The 18689-nt window shown below is 44.4% G+C and overlaps 1 protein-coding gene across 1 annotated transcript; it reads left to right on the top strand.

The window, feature by feature from the left end:
• The first annotated feature begins 1609 nt into the window (after positions 1–1609).
• LOC133107480 (vomeronasal type-2 receptor 1) lies at positions 1610–7504 on the top strand. The gene is made up of 6 exons (XM_061216469.1): positions 1610–1701; positions 3192–3483; positions 4215–5048; positions 5353–5577; positions 5785–5908; positions 6378–7504. The coding sequence occupies exons 1-6, from the start codon at positions 1625–1627 to the stop codon at positions 7502–7504; spliced, it is 2679 nt and encodes an 892-aa protein (XP_061072453.1). The 5' UTR covers positions 1610–1624.
• Positions 7505–18689: the final 11185 nt, after the last annotated feature.

Raw genomic sequence — 18689 nt, 5'->3', positions numbered from 1 at the left:
GTAAACCCTATCTCTATCTCCGTTTTGGGGAATTTGAATTCCATTTCACGAATGTGCCCCGTTGCAGTTATTTTTTTGCGCGAATGTTCTTGAAATGCGTTTCTCAAGCCTTACATGTAACATTATTGTTTCCATAAACCAAGGTTAATTTACAGTTTTTGTTACACGCATGTATAGCGCACACACAATACTACTCATTCCAATGCATTGTTTTTTCCTTAAAGTTATGGTATTTTCAAGACTATAATATGGGTCTTCTTTAATAAATATAATATTTACGTAGCCTATGATACAAGTCAACTGACTCAAAATAAGTTACACGTAGGCTACTTACACATATTGAGTCAACTGAGCTTGAACTGATTGCACAGTGTCAAAAATAATTGTTAAGAAGACCCAGCGACCCTTGTTTAATTAGATTAGTCGCCTGTTTATGAACATCTCATCTCCGCGAGCTATCATACTGACTGGGGGGAAAACTCCGATGCTCCCGTGACACAGTCGCGTGCCTGCTATTGAGCCGGGGTTCAGGTGTGCATCTCATGTCTGATTGTGGGACAAGTGGCAACAGGTTCAGACTAACAACAACAGCCTGGAGGACCCTGAAGATATTGTATATCTTATTTTGCGACATGCAGGACAAAATGGCAGTGTAAAAAGCATTCAAGCACACTACACACGCACACTAGACGCGTAAACAGCATAATTAAATTAGCCCCATAGCGTTTTTGTTAGCCTGTGTGGTTTCGAGTCATCTCCCACCTGGCCCATTTGGAAATTAAAATGAACTTCACTGCCGTTTCCAAACAATTTAATGTAACACATTATGGGTTTTATTTCATTAAATACTTATTTTATACGCAACGGTGGGTTAAATTAATTGTTAAGATGCTCCCTCGCTTCTTAGCTCTAATTTGACATTTTCTGGGTCTCAGTCAGCTTCTTCAATAGCCACAGGGTGGGCATGTGAAATAAGCTATTTGTATCCACCTATTTATATCCAGCCTCCAAAAGTACACCCCGGTGTATGTGCCTAGATCGACACAAGTTTCTCCACCTTCAGCGGGGCTTCTGCACCTGCATAACACATGTAACGTGCACGATGTACATGAGAGTGACGGGCTATGTGTCAAGATGATGGCAATATACAATTTAGCTTTAACGCAAATTCAAATGATAGTGCATTTCCGTCGGACATAAATTAAGTAGTCTACATTTTGTTAGTTTCATTCTTAGAAAAGTTCACAAGGACAGATGCATAAAAAGGTCGCTTGCAATTAGCCCATGTATATACTTATATTTACTGTAGCACTGTAGCACTATAGGCTAGTTGAATTGTCTTATGCAACATGTCAATTCCCTTGAGGTGTAAGCCAGGTTCTGCTGCGAGGAAGCACTACTCCATTATTACTGTTGCCGATAGGACCCACATAGGCCCTGGCATGCTTTCCGTCGCACATATCCTTTGTCAAATATGGATTTAAGAACTCGCATTGTATTTGGATTATATATTGTTTTACAACTTTTTTTATTTGTTTCGGCAGAGCCTAGCTGCAAGTTAAAAGCCAAATTCAATTTGAATGGCTATACAGATAGAGAGAAGAAGAAGGTGGTAGTAGGGGGAATGTTTCCAGTGCATTATCGACTGGCCTCGTCTGTGAGGAACACCTCGTCGATACCTACGTCGTCAGGATGCGAAGGGTGAGAATCTATGTGGGTTATCGCTCTGGAACTCATTATCAAATAACTTTTTTTCATGAACTAAATAGAAAGATGATTGCATTAACAATGCCAAATAAAACGTTAATAACTAATTAGGCATGCACATTTTAATTAACATAAAAAACAAATATATGTATATATATATATATTGTCCCAAATTGTGAAGCCTCTATATTTCAAGATGCTATGATACACATTTGTTGTATGACAGTATGTTTAGCAGTAGCCTGAGGCATTACCCAAAATGTTCATGTTCACTCTATTTGAATACGCACTTTTGTCATTTTGTGAAATTATCCTGTATCTTATTTATTCCATATCATAACTTCTAAATGTGTGCAGTTGTCTGATATTTGTTCCTAAGCAATGTCTCCCAAGCAGCCCAGTACAAAGCTTTGTGCTGCTGTAATTATGCAGACTTGGCTCCTCCCTAAAATCAGGTTGAACTCCAATTTCTGCCCTGACAACCAATGCCTAAATTATTTTCTGAATTTCGACATACGTCATAATCTTTATCAACCAATCGTTTAGTGTCATTATGACTGGTATTAGAGGAAGGTGTACGGCCCCCATGGGTCCCTCTGCCCTGTTCTGGAGAGTGCTTTCGAACAGATTTATCTTAGTCCTTTGGTGAAATTAGTGATTGTCTGAAGATAAATAAATATATGACGACTAATCATATATCTAATTGTTTGACATTGTGGAAAGACAACATGAGTCATGATAAGTGTCTTTCATGTTTTTCAGGACTTCAATCCGAGAAGGGTTGTGTGAATCCTGAATTTTCCAATAACAGCTACATACATTTTGACAAAATAATTACAAATTACGTCTGAAATAGTGACATTAAGTCGTTTAGCAATATTCATCCTGGACCTGTACTATCAAAGTGCTTTGAACTCTATATGAAAACACACCGCAAATACAAGCGTTGATCATCTCAATTGTGATTTGTGTTTAAAAGATCTTGAACATCGACCCTTCAAAGAAATAACCGGGAATTCCAGATGCGTAAAGGGAAAACATGTAAATACTTTATTCAAACCAGGGTCAATACGTAGCAAGCGATAGCCATGAGATTAAATGTCATGTCATCAGTCCTTGCGCTTTCTGTCACTAATTAAAGGAATCCCCAGAATTCCCATCTTGACAGCAGTTTGGCCGTGTTCCTTTTTATCCTTTGGTGCCATCTAGTGGAACTTCTGAATACTACTGCATAGTCGATATAATTTTAAAGATGTTTATTCAACAAACATATAGATAAGGGAGGCAAAAAAGAGACTTAGTATTTTCACTACATTAATGGCATTTATTTATGATATAAATTATAATATGATCCAGAGTATTACTAATACTGTTTATGACAAATTCTGGTACCATATAAATACTCTTAACATTGCAACAGTCAAACCAAAGCAGTTTGATTAAGATACAGTTATACAGCTTGTATTTGTTCGCATTGTTCGCAGGTTTAATTTTCGAACCTTCCGCTGGACACAGACGATGCTGTTTGCTATTGATGAGATAAACAGCAATGATAACATACTGCCAAACACAGATCTGGGCTACGTCATCTACGACTCCTGCTTCACCATCTCCAAGGCAGTGGAGGGCACTCTGACGTACCTGACCGGGCAGGATGAGGCCGTGCCCAACTACCGCTGTGGCACGGGGGCTCCGCTGGCAGCTCTGGTGGGAGCAGGGGGGTCCGACCTCTCCATCGCTACCGCACGAATCCTCGGCCTCTACTATTTCCCCCAGGTATCCGGCTTGGGAACTGCTGGCCTGCTGGAGAGCTATCTGAAAACATGTCCCTCTGGGTTCACCCCTCTCAGTTTATTTGATGTATTCTTGCTATAAAACCTGGTGAATTCAATAGCTGTATTTTGAATGATGTGTTAAATTGAACATGTAAATTAAATTATCATGTATGGTTTATCTAATGCATTATATTATGCAACAAGACAAATCAAAGAAGCATCTGCATGTGGTGCTGTATGTATTAGGGGGAAGCCATACATTTTTGTGCAGTGGTCAATTGTTCATTTGGACAGATTTAGACGTCTTGCTCCATGGACTGGACACTGGGTTTTCAACAGGGGGTCTGCAGAACCTTGTGAGTCCTTAAGGGTACTTTTGGGGGTCCCTGCTCCACTATCACTATCACAATCTCAGACCCCCTCCCCCCTGTGCATGGTCCTTTTTAACTTCTTTAACTTTTTAACTAAAGGAAGGAAGAATGTACTTAAACTTCAAAACAAAAATCAGAAAAACACAGCTTTATAGCCCTGCCTGAAGACCAGTCTCACTGTGGAATAGCCCGTATGATGGGACTTATGCTCAGGTCACTTTATACACTACACTAGGCTCAATGCTAGGCTTACTGGCAGGTCATGATACTAGTCAATCATTCATCTTTCATTCTTAGCTTCTCCTTTTTATCAGAGTGCCCAGCTGCCCCCCATTCAAGCGTTTCTGTTCTTCCTCCTCAGGTCAGCTACTCATCCTCATGCACGGTGCTGAAGAGCAAGTTCCAGTTCCCCACCTTCCTGCGCACCATCCCCAGCGATGCGCACCAGTCCCTGGCCATGGCCCAGCTCGTGCTGCACTTCGGCTGGACCTGGGTGGGCACCATCGCCGCGGATGACGACTACGGCAAGTACGGCATCAAGGCCTTCCGCGAGGAGGTGGAGGACGCCGGGGTGTGCATCTCCTTCTCGGAGACGCTGCCCAAGGTCCAGTCCCCCGAGGACATCCAGCGCATCGTGGAGACGGTCCAGGAGTCCACCGCCAAGATCATCGTGGTGTTCTCCTCCGACGTCGACCTGAGCCCCCTGGTGGAGGAGCTCCTGCGCTACAACATCACCAACCGCACCTGGATCGCCAGCGAGGCCTGGGTGACCTCCGCCCTCATCGCCCAGCCCCGGGCGCTCGACCTCCTGGGTGGGACGCTGGGCTTCGGGATCCGCAGGGCCGAGATCCCGGGCCTGAGGCAGCGGCTCCTGAGCATCGAACCCGACGACGACCCCCTGACGGATAAGTTCTGGGAGGCGGCCTTCAACTGCACGCTGGACCCGGCCAGAAAATGGACGAAGGGGCTTGACGGTTCTGCCTCCAGGGGCGCTCTGGCGTGCACGGGCAAGGAGTCGCTGGAGCGGCTCAACAGCACGTACTCGGACGTGTCGCAGCTGCGTCTCACCTACAGCGTGTACAAGGCCGTCTACGCTGTGGCCTACGCCCTGCATGACCTGGAGCACTGTACGCCAGGAAGTGGGCCCTTTGAGGAGAAGACCTGTGCTAACATCTCCAATTTTGAACCCTGGCAGGTAAACACACAGAGGCTTCGTCTATGCCGCTACACCCACACACACACACACACACACATGTACATACAAACATGAATACACATACATGCATATACATATACACACACAGGCCTGTACACACATGCATGTGCATACATAGAAACATGTATACATACATATATACACACATGCACACACCTTTACGGTATTTACTTAGTACAATATGTAAATAGGTACTCAGTTTGTTCCACAAAGGCAATTGCTGTCTTTGCCTAATACAGTGGTAGCTAATAACCATGCTATTCTTCCCATCTTTCCTCCTTAGTTAATGTATTACCTGAAGAACCTAAAGTTTAATGTCCCACACACTGGTGAGCACATCTTCTTTGATGATGGTGAGGTGCTGGGAGAGTATGATATTATTAATTGGCAAAGGAATGGAGATGGCTTCTCCTATGTCCAGATTGGTCGCTACAACGGCTCAGCGCCCCTTGAAAGCAGGATGTCCATCGACAATGCGTCTATCATCTGGAACAATGATGACCTGGAGGTCAGTGAGAGATGCATGATAATTAATAATGTGATCATTTTTGATTATCATGATTATTTTTTTTGTATGACAAAATTACAGATTACTTCTGTGAGTGTAATTCTATGAGTAAGCAGACTTTTGTGCGGATTGACACATTGCTGTGCGGCTGTATCTCTGGCTCTGTAAGACACACCTGTAAGATCGCCCTCTGCTGGCTCGCCGTAGGTCCCGCGCTCTGTGTGCAGTGAGAGCTGTCAGCCCGGCACCAGGAAGGGTATCCGACAGGGAGAACCCGTCTGCTGCTTTGACTGCATTCCCTGCGCAGATGGGGAGGTCTCCAATCAGACAGGTGATGGCGACAAGTATAAGGTGTCTGAGTATAAGGCTTTAGCAGCAGGGGACACCACGGTGATAGGATTTTTATTCAGATTCAAATTGTATGCATGGATGAAATATACATCAGGCATATAAACTATGTAGATTACATTGAGTGTGCATGTGTGTCTTTGTGTGTACCTGCATGTATGTGGGTGCATGACTGTGTGTTTTGCCATGAAAGAGAACAGTCACAGGTAGTCATATTAAATAGAGGCTGTTTATAGCCCCTCTGCTCTACCAGACTAGATGGTGTGATGTCAGTCTGCCAACTAGCCATAGCAGCTGTGGCTGGAAGTCCCTCTCTACAGCACATTATACTCCCACCAGGAGGCAGTCTGACTGCCGGGAAGCCTATTTTCTCCAGTTGAGATAATGTTCGAAATCAATTAAATTTCAAAAGTAACAAATTACTTGTTCTGTTTTTGTGCATTTTGGAACAGATGCGAGGGAGTGCATCCAGTGTACCGAGGACTACTGGTCCAACGCCAACCGTGATACCTGCGTGCCCAAGACCATCGAGTTCCTGGACTTCGGCGAGCCTCTGGGCATCACACTGATCGCGATCTCCGCCGTCGGGGCGCTGGTGACGGTGGGGGTGGCCGTGGTGGTCCTGATGAACGTGAGCACGCCTCTGGGCAAGGTGAACGACCCCGTGCTGACCCTCTCTCTGCTCTTCTCCCTGGTGGTGACCTTCCTGTGCTCCATCGTGTTCCTGGGCCGGCCTCAGCCCTGGTCCTGCATGACCAGCCAGGTGGGGCTGGCTCTGGGGTTCGCCCTCTGCCTGTCCTCCCTCATGGGCAAGTCTGTGGTGCTCATGCTCCGCGCCCGCGCCGTGAAGGCCGTCAAAAACGCCGCCAAGGCAGCCGCCAAGGCCGCCAAGCTGGCTAAAGAGGCCAGGGAGGCTGCCGCAGCGGAGGGAGAGGAGGTCGCTGAAGTGAGCGCCATCACCACCGCCAACACCGACCCCCCAGCGAAAGTCCCCACGGCCGACGGACCCGACCGCATTAAGCCCATCCACCAGAGGGCGCTGGTGGCCGTGTGCACTCTCATCCAGGTGGTGGGCTGCACGCTGTGGTTGGTCATCCTACCTCCGCACCCCATCAAGAACACGGCCGCGCAGAACATCAAGATCATCCTGGAGTGCGACGAGGGCTCCATCGTCTTCATCTGCTGCATCTTCGGCTACGACATCGTGCTGGCCCTGTTCGCCTTCGTCTTCGCCTTCATCGCCCGCAAGCTGGAGGACCACTTCAGCGAGGCCAAGTGCATCACCTTCGGCATGCTGGTCTTCTTCATAGTGTGGATCTCCTTCGTGCCCGCCTACCTGAGCACGCGGGGAAAGTTCATGGTGGCCGTCCAGATCTTCGCCATCCTGGCCTCCAGCTTCGGCCTGCTCTGCTGCGTCTTCCTGCCCAGGTGCTACGTGTTCCTGGTGAAGCCCGAGAGGAACCTGGAGGAGCTCCTGATGCCCCGGGCCAAGGCCCGCGAAAGCGCGGCCCCGAGCATGTCCACGGCCACCTCGTCCTCCAGCGACGTCAACACCACCGTGTCCACCGTCGCTGACTGAGTCACCCTGCTGGCCCGCCCCAAGACTTCTGCTTCTAGAAACACAGGACTCTGCTCCTGACATTATACAAGCCTAGCATCTGTCACTAAGGCCCAAAGGAATGCATGCAATAGCCACTTTCACACATACACATGCATAAATATATTTTCTATCACACACAGGGTACATTAAATCTGCACACATAAACCCATTCACTCATACATGGACGAGCACATACACACACATTCAAGTAGAGAGCTATTAGTACACAGAACATGGTTAATAACATGGTTCTTAAAAAATGAAAACTCAAGATGAGACATCTAATCCCTACATATGGAGTTACTTTTTTCATGTACTTAATTTCATTATGATATAAGGTCTTTGACAGATATATTTATGGAGCATACAGTACATTATAGCAGCAGCTTCAATTATACAGAAACCGTCATAACTCTGTCCATGGAGATGACATGGAAGGGGAACTTCCAGTTAATCATGGCAAAGGATATATGCATCAGCACCACAGAACTAGCATGCCACAGCATCGAGGCAACAACAGTTTGATAAAGTAAAGAGCCATATTTAAAATTGAATAGTTTATTTCAGAGTGAGAGTTACACATTCCATTATTTTTGTGTTACTGTACTTGTTTCTGCTCTGTAGATATTTGTTCATGCAGCTGAAATCAAATCATAATCATCGCTCAAGTGGAATTTGCGATTTCACTAGATAATGAATTACCACTTGTGAATCAAGACAGAATCCGACAATCGCAATTATAGGTTAGCTCTAGGATAAATTCACATTGTAGTTCAAAGCAAAATGTTAATTTCAGGTTCAAGTATGCATGGTTTCCTCTCTATGCATATGTCATATCTACATTCCATATATGCTACACTCCATATTTGCTTTGTAAATACACTCAGTGAGCAATTTATTAGGTAAACCTGTACACCAGCTTGTTAATGTAAATATTTGATTTTCACGGACAGCATTCTCTATTGAGTTTTCACAAAATTGTGTGAAAACATCCAGTGCACAGCAGTTCTGCAGGCAAAAAACCATGGTTAATGAGAGAGATCAGAGGATAAGGGCCAGACTGGTCGGAAGCTGACAGGAAGGTGACAATAATGCAAATAACCACATATTACAACAGTGGTATGCAGAAGAGCATCTCTGAATGCACAATGCGCCAAAGTGGATAGGCTATATCAGCAGAAGACCAATAAGTCTAAAAATAAGTCTAATAAATACCAAATAAAGTGCTCACTTAGTGTATAATAATTAAAATACTGCTGACTGCAAATGACTTCTGAAATTAATAAAGATATATTGTTTGCACACTTTTTTGCTTGAATAACTTCATTAAAAATGGAACTGTTGGAGAAATATGCCAGTTCATGTAGGCTTATAGTATTGTTTTTCATATTGGTAGAACAGATATGCTCTCTTTATGATTAACATTTTTCAAATTGCTGTACTGTACATATAATGTTGGCAAAAATGGCTTCAGCCTTTCATCATACATTTAGTGGATGCCCCTATCCAGTGTGCATTCTTTTCATATTTACGCAATTCCTTCATACAAGAACAATGTTCAGATATGTTCAGACACACGCACAATGTTCAATGGTACTTGAGAGCTTAAACTCTTTGATTACAAAGGTATTGACTCCACAGTACACTGCTTCCTGGACACTATGTGTAGTATTGACAATGTAAAATTAAAGGGGATAGAGTACACTGTTATTCCTTTGCCACGCAGTGTCTTGTCTCTCCCCTCTTTTATTGTTAAGGATAGTTGTTTGTTCCCAACACCGGTTCTATCTTTTGCAAGGAACAACTTTTCCTAGCATCTAAAACTTGCAGTCAGAACTGTGGGATGAAACCAGTGATTATCCAGTCAGAGAAGCAGGGCACAAACAGGATATAATGAACGATAATTTAGTATGTTAGAGAGAGGGAGAAAGAAGATCTGAAACACTATATTTTTCATGTACTTAATTATGTAGTGGAGATGGTGATAACGTTCCATTTGTTCTCCTTCTCCAGATCCAGTGGAGCAGGCTGTGAGCACAGAGCAATCCAGTGTTTTTGTAACTATGCTATTAAGACTAAGCACACATTTAAGACTCAAATTCAAACTTTGAGCCAAATTGCTTCAGTAATAAATCCAGCTTTATAAGTGAATGTGTTATATAAATATACTGTACCTTTATTGGTACCATTTTTCTCTAATCATTTGGTATACTTTATCTATTTATTTAATGAAGAAGTAGAACATAATAAGACGTATCTATTATCAAAGGGGAACCGGCCAAAAAATATGTAGTGAATCGTGCTCTTCATAAGGTGAGTGCTTGTGTGCCCAATACAGGAAATATTGAGAGAGCAAATACAATTAGGTTGCTCTTCTCTCACAGTGTACCTGCTCTAATGTATCACCTCAAAACTTGGTTAGGAGCACCGCTCTGGATTGGCAGCCTTATGCTGATTTACAAGGGTCACTCACACATCATGTAGCCTGACCCTGCTTCTCTTTCTACTAGCTCCAGCATTCAGGCGCCACTCTGCTGGTTAACATCTGCGAGGCCCAAATCCATAAATAAGCCCCTATGAGACTGCAGTAAGGGGACAAGCTCAGATCACTCCATGTTTTGTTTTCTGTGCTCTCTCTCTTTCTGTTTCTCTCATTTTCACTCTCTCATCCTCTCCCCCCTCGCCCTTCTAACACAGCAAGCCAGTTTGTGCACTCTTATTTTGGTTGCCTTTCAGCTGTCTTGTGGTGTGGTGGCATTGTTCTATAATTGGAAGAACAGCCATATTCCCATGGCAAGGGCTGGCCAAGTCCAAGTGTGTAAACAAGGCTAAGATATCAGAGAAGCAGCAGACAAACAGGCAGTCCATGTGTCACACTGCTTAGAGAGATACAACACTGAGTCACACGGCAGGGTCAGCAGGTGTGCCACACAGACCAATAATGCATGCCTATTGAGTGAACACAATTGGAATGAATCTAAAAGAATGTCTCACACTGACAAAGGGCATTGGGGGGTGAGTCACGAGCACTTCACAGACATAACTGACATGAAGCTGGCGCACATCGGAATCCCAACAGCACTGCTGGGGAAAAACCTCATCACCCAGGTAACTTCATTATTAATAGAGTTGAAGAGAGGTCAGCACTGGGAATGGGTCTGTCAGAGTATTTAACACAGTGCTGTGCAGAACAGCAGTGCTTAATCACAACAGATACAACTAGAAAAAAAGGCATGAAGGCAAAAAGAAAATGAGGCACCATGGGTAACTCAGTCCAAAGCCATCTTGCGTTTGGGTAGATGGATAACAGGCGGGAAGTAACAGGTTAAAACTGCAATGTTCATGTCATTAAATATTACTTACAGTATGGTCTGAGGGATTCATTTCAATTGGATCAGATTTACAAGCTAATGTATCTAGTAATGCAGTGAAATGTCATGCAGCTCAATTCAATCTAAAATAATAACTATCAACCATATGTGTTTTTCCAGTTGGGGAAATGAAAGTCTGTGGGCTGAACTGAAGTATGTCTATACAACTGAAATCATGAAAGCCCAAAATCAGCCTATCACACACATGTGATTAGTAAAACAGGGGGGTTGGACAGAGGGGAATACTTGCTGTTTAACATATGCTAGTTTCTATGTTTTGCTTGTTCTGTACCAGCCAACACAACATCTGTCAGAATACAAAATGTTTGGTTCTGAGACATACTGAGTCACTCAGTGCCAAACATCCCACTGAAGTAGCTTGGTGATTGATTTAATTAATAAATCATATTTCTTTCAATCTGGAGTGGGCACGAGTGCTGCCGTTACGCTGGAATATTAATGATTCCACAAGGACAACATTTATGCTTTTAAAATGCATACAAACTTGGACATAATTCTGGAACCATCATTAGGCTATGTTTGATGTTCTTGGCTTAGTTATCCCATTATCCACATGTAACATCCTAATTAAGAACTACGCTTTATAAGGAAAGTGCAGTTTATCTGTCTGTCCTTAAAAAATCAAAGTTCAACAGTTCAACGGGAGTTAAATAGGAGAACTGAAATGACAGCACAGAATGTGACAGACTATCTTCAGTGCCCCAGAGTGAATTTTAAATGTATTAAGTCTAAAGGCAAGATATTTACTAAATGCAACTGCCAATTGTGAGACTAAACGGACAGGTTTCAAGGCTACTTTAGAACTAATGTAAAGTCAAATTGCATTATTAAGTAGTAGCTTAAATGCCCATTTAAAAAAAGAAAAGTCAGCAGTAAATTGACTCTTGGTGCTTTCTCGTCACAGTCTTGGCTAGTGTTACTAATTCCCTGTGCTTTAAGACATTAGACCTCACATTGTCTGCGTCCAATTTAAACTCACAAATGGATGGCCTGCTTTTTCTCATACTGCGCATTTAAATTTTATGCAACATTAGTTTTGAACATGCAGAGACAGAAAGCCTATTCCAGAACAGACTATGATTTTTGCATTGCACTCAATATGATCCTGCACATTTCTAGGGTTGCTTTAAAAGATAATCTCAGGACTAATTTGTTTTTAGAGGGTTTGCTTCCATTGAAAATAAAATCTTTAAAGTCCAGATATATCTAATATATCTAGTATATCTAATATATATAATACTGCCTGAATGTGTAAAAATATAAATTTAATTGTCTTAAAAAATGAACAAAACTGTGTAATGACTGAAATTGTCCTACCCAGAATGGACTCTTGTGAGAGAATGAAGAGAATCCTGATTTATGGTGTTACTTTCTGATCTTCCCTGGTGTTTGAAATTTTGAAGGCTTTTCACAGTAAATTAGCTATACATTTAGCCATACAAATCCTTTTCCACACTTTAAGTGTGGAAAGCTATATTAGACCGATCTGCCATTGTGAAATATAATATCATTAGTTCCATGGCGGGTTACCCCAAATAAAGAGCCATTCCGGCAGACTAGCATGAACACAGCACATGATTATGGTTCTAAAAACATTTTTCACACTCAGAGAGATTGGTATGTTGCTCTTCATTTGAGACTTGCCTCAAAATGAAATAATAGGACTGGAAAAGAAATATAATTAATTTTGTATTTGTGTAGTAAGCTAGAGAATGAGTAGCTACAAGACCATCCTGAGAACATACGGTCACATTGACGTCACTAGCTTACGCACATATGCGCCAGAAAAGCTCCCATGCTTCTGTGGAGGAGTCTCTGTGGATCAGAACACGACACTCCTGAGACACAATACCCAGCTGTCTGGGGAGGTATGGGATATCCTGCCCCGGCCTGGCACACGCCTCACTGGGACTCGGAGATGGTGTGTCTGGCTGTATGCCTGTACACACACACACACACACACATACACACATACACGCATGCACTCACATATGGACACACACATGAACACACACACACACACAAATGTGTGCAATGCTCTTTCTCTCTTTCTCTCACACACAGACACACACACAGACACACTTACACTCATTCAAATGGACTTGAATACAATTCAGTTGAACAGTTGAACAGCAATACTGATCTAAAGTTTAATCTAAAACACAATTTTCACTGTGATCCTCAGAGGATGTACTGTCCATAAAGGTTGTGCAAAGTAATGTAAACATGTTCTCTTGATTTTGTCATGTTGCAAACATATTCTTAAAAGTGGTTACTATTTAGCCTAGTATATTGTAGGGTGGTTAGAAAAACAAGAAAGCTTAAAATGAAAAAAAATGAAAGAAATCCGCACAACATAGCAGCACCCATGTACATACCTGTATGTTGTACATAGATTCCAGTAATGAAGTCTGGATTATAGTACTTATGCATAGGCATTATACGGCACTTAGCCGTGTTACCTGAGTGCGGGGGCGGAAATCCAGGTCAAAAGACGTTTGACATACTGCACAGTAAACATAAAAAGAAAATGTCTGGAGTCATTCATTTCTGGACTTTGAACCAAAAGAGGTAGCCAGACATGATAGCACATAACGTAACACTGGAATCAACAGTGATAATAGTGCACTTTTTAGGATTTTTATGTCGGCTTATATTTGTATGTTTCTGTGGTTGAATGAGGCAGTGCATTTTCTTGGCAGTTACCTGTTACATCCTCCCCCTGGTAGGGCAATTTATTTTCCCTGCCCTTTTTCCTGTGTCCCATATCCGGGCTCATTTCAGGCTCTCCCTGCAGAGGTCAGGCATGTGGCGGAGGTCGGATTTTGGAATTCGTGGAGGAATTTTGCGGGTTCTGAGGTTGTATCTGATGTTTATGTACTCCCTGAGCTGCAGTGTTATGGAAACGGAAAGCTCACATGTCAGGGATCCAGCTGGCATTTAAAAATACAGTTAAAGGTTCAGGATAGGAATCAGGGAAGCCCACAGAGGCGATAATGGACATGGCAAGTGGGGGGAGGTTGGTGGAACTGTGGGTGAGTATTGGGGGGTGTGTGTTTGCAAAGTTTTGTCTGTTGAGTGAGGAATTTAGAGAAAATATACAGTAAAGTCTTTCATATGAAAGTGTTTGCCATCTTGTTTGTGTATGCTTGTGTGTGCGTGTGCAGGCAGGTGCATATGTTTGCGCGTGTGAGTGTATACCTGTTGGTAGACATGTTTGGGGGCGTTTCAGGGCACTATACTGTGGGGCTCCTGTAACCAGGATGCCTGCATGTTTCATAGGGTCCGCGTGGTCTGGAGTTACGGCCGCTGGACTTGAATGACAAGGTGCTCCTCCAAGTCATGCGCTGCACTGACCGCCCTACTCTAGAGTTTCACTCGCGTCACACGCAGGTTGTGAAGGGTCTAGTTTTTCTTTCTCCTATCTCTGTTTTCCCCATGTCTTGTTGTTTTCCATCTGCCCTGCACCAAACACCAGCCATCTTCCTGCAAATCTACCTCAGGTCCTGTGTGATGGAGGCTTTCAGCTTATTTATGTTTGCAACTGATAAAAAGGCCTCCACCCCTCTTCAGATCTCGACCATCCTTCTGATGGGTCCGGGGTGATACGTACCCCCATTCACTGTCATTCCTCTCAGCAGCTGCATTAGCCTGCATTTTACATGTTGCCAACTGGACATTTCAAGCATTACTTTGCTAAATAGACTAGCGGTTTGCTTTCTGGCTAGGAAGCCTCTGACTTCTTCATTGTGCACTCTCTGTCCGGTATCAGCAGGTAGCCTGTCTCTATGGGCCAGGGCTCAGATTTTAAGATGGTGTCCTCGGAATCAGAAGTGTCCCTGTGGCAACCTTGGGGAGCTTTTTATGTATGCCAGCTGTACAGCATAACTCTCCTCTGAAGACTGTGTTGGGCTGCGTAATGACACATTCCAGTATGTGTGTGTTGAGTGTTGGGAATTAATTCAAAGTGAGGAAAAATCTCTGTGCTGATTAATTCAAGCCTTTTCAACTTCAAAGACGCAATTGGACATAGACAGTTTGCAACCATGTTTTTCAAGTTTTCAAGTTTTTTTTATTCCCTTCACAGAAACAGCTCCTGGAACAAGGAGTTCTGGTCTAAGCCACCTTTAAAGTGGAACAGGACAGATTCACAATGTTCAAGATGCCGTGTACATCTCATTTTGAAAGATGCATGTACTTGATTCGTAGAAAACTACGAATGGCTTAGAAATGCTGCATTATTCTTGGAGAGAAGCAGGTAAGAGTGAGAGAGGATGGCTAAAGTCTTTAAGTGGTAGAGTGGGTGTGCGAGCCACGGGTACCTGCAGCTTCTCTGGATTTGGGTGGGTAATCCTTCACCCAGCGGGGTGTAGCTTGCGACACCCCTGGTGCGCTTGTCTCCACTCCCTCTGGAGCGCTGTCGGCGGGGAGTGGTGGGGTCTGGTTACACTTTAAGGACCAGACGCGGTTATAAGAGAAGGAAGGAGAGGAGCGTGTGAGGAGAAGGCACTCAGACAGGCGGAGTAGGGCGAGCGCGCTCGGGTGACTGATCGTCCGTGCGGAGGGAGCGGACCCCGCAGACGCCGAAGCCATGCTCGCGGCCAGCAGAAGCGGGGCCCACGAGCCCCCCAGGATCCGGAGGCACTCCGTCTCGTCTGTGACCGCCCGCGCCCAGCGGAACGCACAGGAGAACAACCGCGAGAACCGCAGTAACATCCTCGCCCAGCAGAGGGCGCGCAAGGCCATGCTCATCCAGGAGCTGGAAACCAACTGGTACCTGAAGACCTGGGGACTCTCCCGGGAAGACACCACCGCCCAGCAGACAGGCATGCCCTACCGGTGAGTGCACTCAAGGGCATTAGTGCGGTGGGGGCAGGAGTATACATTGGTGCTTAAACCACCAGAAAGTAACATACCTCTCACCAGTCATGGTTTTTTAATGGACAGTGGGTGTAAAAACTTTTACAGAAATCATTATGAATATGTAGGCAGTTATTTGTGTATGGTGCCAGGCCATAAAGGGAATTTCAAAAGAATGAACTTGATTGAAGCAGGTGTATGGATTAGATAATTACATTTTGAAGCAGGCTGAGATGGGTGGCTGCATGAAGGAGCAGCTAAGCTACTGCTTCATTGAACATTTGGGACAACTTGTTTTTTTATGCAACTGGAATGGGTTTGGGTTTGGCAGCTGACTCTCATGGAATTTTTGTAATGTTGGTCTGTGGTGGTTTCTGGCCATCTGGGTAATCCCACTCTTAAACCCTGGTTCCCTGGCAGATGTCCCAGAGCCTCATGGTCCCAACTGAGCAGTGACCAGAAAAGCAATGCCGTGGCCTTTACTTCAGTCCATAAACTCTGGCTGCTAATGCGCTTTTATGAGCGGAGGCCTTGGTCCTGACGCACCGTGTTAGCGGAGAATTCACTTTGGGGTGATTCATATCACGGAGGGGGATGAACTGAAGATTAACGAGCAGGGCGTGTTTATAGCCTAGTTAGCCATGCACGGGTTCTCAGTTACATCCAAAAAACGCTCCAGCACGTTAAAGCAGTCCCATGTGTGTCCATGTATTTCCAGCTCTTGGTGGCAGCAGGTCAGGCAAAAAATTGCAATGAAAAGTAAATAAAAACCCAATATGTAAATATGCCCTTAATGGTGATTGCATTGCAGAGTAAAGCCCATGTCAGCATCATTGAAAAAATATGAAAGGACCAATTAAAAAGATTAATGTGCAATAATATAATCAGTACTATACAGACTGTACAGTAGAAACTGTCGGTATAATGGGGTGCTAGAAACTGTCGGTATAATGCGGTACTTCCTATGTGGGTTATCTTATCTTTAGCACCTTCACTGTATTTTGCATATCTCAGCTATTTTAAATAAACAGTCAACTCAATTGTATATTTGCTCTAAATTAGCTATATCCTAACGGATTGGACTGTACCGGTCGTCTTGCTCTGTTGTCCCTGATGGGTACATCCTGAGGGTGTTTAATAGTTTACACTGACGATGGTCTCTGCTCCTTTGGTCCCAGCCACAGACCAATAACGGGCAGCATTAGATCTGTCCCAGCTGGATTTCCACTCAGATTGATGGGCTCTTCTCTGGGGTGTGGCACTAATGTGATTTCCATAGACGAAGCCCAGCTTGCTTTTAAATTAGACTTGATGTGTGTCTGAGAGAGGACATGCTTATGTTGCTGTCACACTGTGACAATGACTTTTTCTATTAGTGTCTGTCTCCATGGCTTGGCATGTCCGGCCATGTGTGGGTTTGTTGTGACAGCGCTAAGCCTCCTTGGTGACAAACAAACGGGCACAGCGAGACCGTACATCACTGGCATATAACCCCTGCCATTGGTTCACAACCTGTGGCCCGTGCTCTGTTTCACACATCACTTTATAACTGTGTTGTGTACGTCAGTCAGTGTTTGCCATTCCCGGCTCTGAGGGATATACTTTGTTGCCTCTGCCATTTCTCATTGTTTCAGTGCTCCGCTCTCTCCCGGTCTCTTTCTCTCCCAGTAAAGATAATGGGATTATGTGCTTGAAATGTGACCTTGCTGGGTCTCTGAGGCTGAGCATTCCGGACAGCGCAAGGATTCTCACCTGCCCTGCTGCTGACAGACAGGGCCAGATTCCTCCGCGGTCCTGCCCCTCTCCGTCCCAATGCACTCTGGTGCTCCTCGGTGATGTCATCTACGGAGGGCCGGGGACCAGTGCACGAGTGCACGATTCAGATATCAAAGCCAATCAGAGTTCACAAAGTCAGAACCAGTAAGACTGCTTGTACAGCCGTCTCAAACAAGGCATTGAGTTCTGTCTCTCTTTGTGCATCATCACGAGTTGTAACCTATGAATTGTAAAACTGGCTAGAAGCTACCATCAAGAAAGCAGATGCAAGGAGTGGGTAGCAATTTGTCTGAAACCGAAAAATAGGCAGAAATTATCATTGTTGGTTGAATATGAGTTAAGGAGGTGCAGCAGTGGAAACAGCAGGTGTCTGTACTGTGTGTTCCAGCGCTGGTCCCCCGTGCGGAAAGAGGGCCTAGTCTCTCTGTTCGCCTGGTCCCTATCATCTCATCAGCCTCATAGCCCTAAATGTGTGCAGTTGCCCCTCTTTCCTCCATTATGCCCACAGAGTGCTCTGTGCCACCAGGTCCTCAGTGTAATACCTGCTGAATTCTGTCAGCAGCGCAGTGCCAAGAAAGCGTCCCTTTTCCTGAAACAATACGTCTCGCTTCTCCTCACTGTCTCACTGCCAAAACGCGCGAAGGAATGCAAGAGCAGCACCGCGCTGGTGCTCTCCAATTAATTGCTGGTGTCAGCCTGACTCAAAGATGCATGGAGCCTCTCCCTGCCAGGCACACTGGTGATTTGCTAATGGAGCTAAGTGCTTTGTGCATTGGCAGGAGCTGCCGCTGTCAGTCACTGGGGATGCGCATCTGCTCTGCAGTGCGGTTTGTTCCCTCAGAAGCAGCTGCCGAGCACAGACTCACAGACAGAGGGTAGGGGCTGCGAGACTACAGGAACAAAAAGAGACAAAGCACTTTGGAGAAAGCTTCCAATGATTTGTATTCCTTACCAGAGTAGCTGTCTAGATATTTATATGTGCAAATTAAAACGTAAGACTGTTGATATTTATGAACTTGCTTTACTGAACTCAAATCAAATTGAAACAATTTGACATGTGGATAACAGATAGCCCACTCTCTGCTGCTTATTGTAATAAGGCTCCTTACCATTGAATTTAGAAATTGCTCAAAGTG

The sequence above is a fragment of the Conger conger genome, chromosome 13 (assembly GCF_963514075.1).
Source record: "Conger conger chromosome 13, fConCon1.1, whole genome shotgun sequence".
Lineage (NCBI taxonomy): Eukaryota > Metazoa > Chordata > Actinopteri > Anguilliformes > Congridae > Conger > Conger conger.
This window is presented reverse-complemented; position numbering and strand designations above follow the sequence as displayed.